The 4,530-nt window shown below is 38.9% G+C and overlaps 1 protein-coding gene across 1 annotated transcript; it reads right to left on the bottom strand.

Moving 5' to 3' along the window:
- Positions 1 to 533: 533 nt before the first annotated feature.
- On the bottom strand, positions 534 to 4,109 carry HSPB3 (heat shock protein family B (small) member 3). Its single transcript, XM_074569507.1, has one exon. The coding sequence runs from the start codon at positions 4,021 to 4,023 to the stop codon at positions 3,574 to 3,576; it is 450 nt and encodes a 149-aa protein (XP_074425608.1). The 5' UTR covers positions 4,024 to 4,109; the 3' UTR covers positions 534 to 3,573.
- Between the last annotated feature and the right edge of the window lie 421 nt (positions 4,110 to 4,530).

Here is a 4,530-nt window from a genome sequence, read left to right as displayed (position 1 = left end):
CAGAAGAGGGGTACTCGTTGGGGTCAGGGTCAGCCCAAAGCACAGTGAACACACCCAGGAGCAGGAGAGGAACTGTAAACGGTTCTCTACTTGCCTCAGTCCTACTTGTGCAAGCAGCTGCTAGACGTACTTCCCCAGGGGTTTCCTTTCCTCTTTTCCGATGCCCAGGGCTGTAGCTGGGCAGTTACTGAGTGACTGATGGGTGTCATGTTGTCCTCGGTTCACCACGCCACAAGCATCGGATTGTGTAGAGACGTCTCAAATGCCCTGGATGCAGTGGAAACTATAAAAACGCAACAAGTCCAAGGCATTTGTGGGCTTTCTGCCCACAGGGATCACATGGATACATATGTTTGTTATTTTGCTTTTGGAGACTAATGCTGATACTGAGAAATTTTCTTAGCATTTTTCACAGTGCTTAGATTCATGCATGAAATAACCCTTATCCGTTTGTAGGAGCAGTCTGATCATTTACGGAAGTAATCCTTCACTGATGGAAACTGAGAAAGCTCCATAACACTTGCTCTGCAGGGCTTGCATCAGCATTTATTGCTTATTCTGGGCCAGGATTTTGTAAAGAGCCAATATCAGGGTTCTTAATTTAACCACATCAGCATGTCTTAAACCTGTCTTAAGCTGTAGCTGTTCTGAATCCTTTGCTGTTGATAAATTTCTCATTATGCTGTCCATGAACACCTTTAGCAGCTTTCTCCATGACATTCACATTCAGTTCTAATCAGATTATAAAAGTAAAACATCACATACAATATGTGAAAACAGCTCTTTCCAGACAATTTGGAAAAGCTCTGCCAAGTACTTTGAGGCTGTTCTGGTAAACACATAAAAATAATTCATGCAAGAACTTTCAATAAACTGCCACTAAAAAAAAGGAGAGAAGGGCTTTCCTCTGCGTTGTTCTTGGTGCTCCAGCAGCAGGTCCATACCGCAGCGTGGTCCCTGTTACACGGACAATGGGATGCTGGGACAGGGCAAGTTCCCATTCACCAAGGAGCACAGATGTAGGCTTTTGTAAAGTTGTGGGTACAAGAGAAAGCAAAATCCACCTGAGTACGTTCCTGCCATGTTTGGGTCATCATGTTCCAGTGGTTTCTGACTGGTGACTTTGTGAGTACAGATCTGAGCATGGAGTGATGTGAAGAGACCTATGATATAGAAGAGCCAAATGCCAAATTCTCCATCCACTTCTGTGAGGCAGGCCTGCATACATAAGCAGGGCTGTGTATAACCATGACATGAACATATATAGAACAGACGATATGGTTTTGGCTGTCTGGTCTAATTCCTTGCCAAGTTTCCAGTAATTTAATCATGATCTAATTTGAAATAATTAAATCAGTTACTTTTTTTTAGAACAGCGTTCTCACCTTTAGGGCTATGAATACCATCACTGCAATCATAGCTAGAACCGTTTTTATAATAACCTGTAATTTTAAGTGATGAAATTTACAAAATCCTCTGTAAAAAAAAATCACCAAAGCAGGTTACTGACTGCTGATTCTGAACTCTACCCGAACAGTTGTGCCATAAGGTGATGTGGAAAGCATGGGTCTAAACCTGTGACCTTTCTTATAAAGTTGGTGTGTAAGATTTAAACCCAGACCTCTATCTAGAATTCATTTTTTAAATGAATTGCAAACATGCAAATGAAAATTGTGTGTTCCGTCAGATTGCTGGTTGAGGAAGCTTCTTGACCTAAAACTGTTGAAAATCTACAACTGATTTTCTAGCGTGACTGTTTATTATCTTGAACCAAATTGAACAAATTAAACACAGGCAACATGAGAGAAAACTATGGGTTGAGTGGAAATGTAGGGACGTATGTTTTATATTTGGTTTTGTTTGTTAGAAAACATTAGATTCTTGACTTCTGCTCTTTTGAAAAAATAAAATAATTGCACACAATGGAAATTGACAATCCAGACCTTATTCTCCATTTCTTGTACAAATGTCTTCAGAGTTTTAGCACAAATAATAAATAAAATGCAAGAATTGGAGTACCCACTTTTCTAAAGTCAATTGCTTCAAGTATCTTGAAGTCTAAACAACCATAATATAAATCTTTCTAATGAATGGTCGTGTGCAGATGTACAAGCGCAGGGCTTTCTTTTTCAGCTAAAGGAACTCTCTGGCTTCAGCTACTGAGAGCCTGGGTTTTGCCCATCAGATTTTTCTCATGTTCTTAAAATTGTATTTGTATTCAGTTTCATTTGAATTTGGTTTTGATTTGTCCAAACAGCAGATGGCTATCATAAAGAGTCTGTATTTAACTTGGCACTTTCCATTCCACATTCCTTTACTATTCATAGCACAGCAGTCATATTCATCTCCAGTACACATAAAAGGAGGCAGTTCGACTTGCAGCTGCAGATCTCCTCAAATGTTTGAGTATTTACAAACTCACTTACAGCGTATTTTTTTTTAATGTTATATACTAGATATGGTGGGTGGGTTTTTTTTCATCTCTACTGCTCTCATGAAATGAGAGACACGGATAGAAATTAAACCTGTGTCTGTAGTAAGAACCTCTGCACTTAAAATTAGATTAATGTACAGCCCACATTCACATGGGGAGAGTGGGACTATACATAGGCAGAAAAATTTGCTCTCTAAGACACAGTTGTGGGATCTCAGCCTAAACTGTCTCATGCCTAAACATGAAGAATAAAAAATTCATCTGATTGAACAACAAGACTACCTAAAAAGCATAAGAATAAAGGCGTCTGTGCTAGACTAATGCCCTTTTATTACCAGGGCTTCACAAGGAAGAATTTTATCCTTTTGATTATTTGTAAGCAATATATTTTTTCTTTGGTTGCTAGTCTATAGAATATGTTAAACAAAACCAATTTTCTAAATGTCTTTCAATGTTTTCTTCCAAATTAATGTCTTTGACAGAAAGTATCATTTCTACTTACTGTGTTTTCAAGCAAATATAGTCAGTGATTATTCATTTTTCTTATAGTTTCAAACATGCAACACACTTCTAAAAAGTAATCTCTCACGGCTGTTTTTGTACAAAAGCTTAAACTGTGGAAATAGTTGTTTTTTTCTCGATAGTGTCCTTCAGTTTGTGTGCTTTTACAGAGCCTAAGGAAAAAGAATGTAATCTCAAAAATTATAAAACAGATGTTTTAATACATAAATCAAATTTCCAAAAGACTCATCACCTGCCTATTGTTTCTTTAATGATTATGACTATGTATGACAAATGCTTATTCCTTAGAAATACAACTCCTCCTACTGAACACATAAATGTGCTATATTTTCAATATGTTATCGAACAGATATTTTTTTTTCTCTTGCTGTGACTACCCTAAATTTTCTACTGTTCAAAAGGCCTGGATTTCCAACACATATGTAGCTGGAGGCAAGCAGTCTAACATTTTACATCAAACAATAAACTCGGTATACTGAAAAATATGTACAAAGATTTTCCTTTACTGTAACGTAAATACAGCCACATGCTTACTACACTCTACAGCATTGCTTGAATGATATTATTTTGTTATATTAAGAATGATTTTATCTCACCAATAAACTATGGACAAGATTCTAATTTTTTCCCACTGAGTTCTTCATTTCAACAACCAAAATGCCATCATGGCAGAAAAGCGCAGACAAGTCTTTGTTCTCCACTCCCTCTGGTAATTTGTATTGTCTGGTAAAGCTTCTGGATACGAAACCATGCTCGTCCATCCTGGGTCCATGCTGAGCTTTGATCAGGAGCCAGCCTTCGAAAGTCTGAATAATGATGTCTTCGGGGCGGAACTGCACAACGTCCAGCAAGACCTGAAAGCGTGTGTTTTCCTCCTCCTGGCTGCTCTGCCCGTCGCCAGCTGTACCTTCTGTGGTGCACCTTCTGCTGCCCAGCGCAGCTGTAGAAGGGCCCGGCAAAGCGTATAAAAAGTGGTCCAGTTTGTGTGCTTCCAGCTCTTGGAGAGCAAACTGCTCTTGATAGCGTACGGGAGTTTCCACCCAGTGCCTTATCACGGCTTCTGCCATTGCTGAGGCAGAACGAGAAGTGGCTGCTCCTGTTGTGGCTCTGGGGAAGCTGCAGAGTCAGAGCAGACTCTTCCTAGCTGTATGCCTTACCCTCAGACTGGTTTGTCCCTTGATGTCACCTTTCACTTTTAGCACAGGCAGAGCTTAGCATTTAATAGGACGTGCTGTGCTCCAGTGCCAAGAGACTTGTTTCATCTTTTATCCACTAACAATAGAGCTCTATTTATAGTGCTGGGGTCTTGAGTGGCTTCAACACATGCACAGCTTTCATGCATAAGTAGTAAAAGTAAATCTTTAATGTTCCTCCGATTATTGCAATATTGTTCTGTTTGTCATTATGAATAATGAGCAGACAAATAATGTGAAAGATTCTTTGATTTTAATGGAAGGTTAGTGATTCAGTTTTTCCAAGGGACACATGTCAATAGATAAATTCTGTATTTCTTTTGATTGAAATACAAAGTTACTGAGGGAAGGGATTTAACTAGCTTGACAGTAGGAATGGAG

Source organism: Larus michahellis, chromosome Z, assembly GCF_964199755.1.
Source record: "Larus michahellis chromosome Z, bLarMic1.1, whole genome shotgun sequence".
In the NCBI taxonomy this organism is placed as follows: Eukaryota; Metazoa; Chordata; class Aves; order Charadriiformes; family Laridae; genus Larus; species Larus michahellis.
This window is presented reverse-complemented; position numbering and strand designations above follow the sequence as displayed.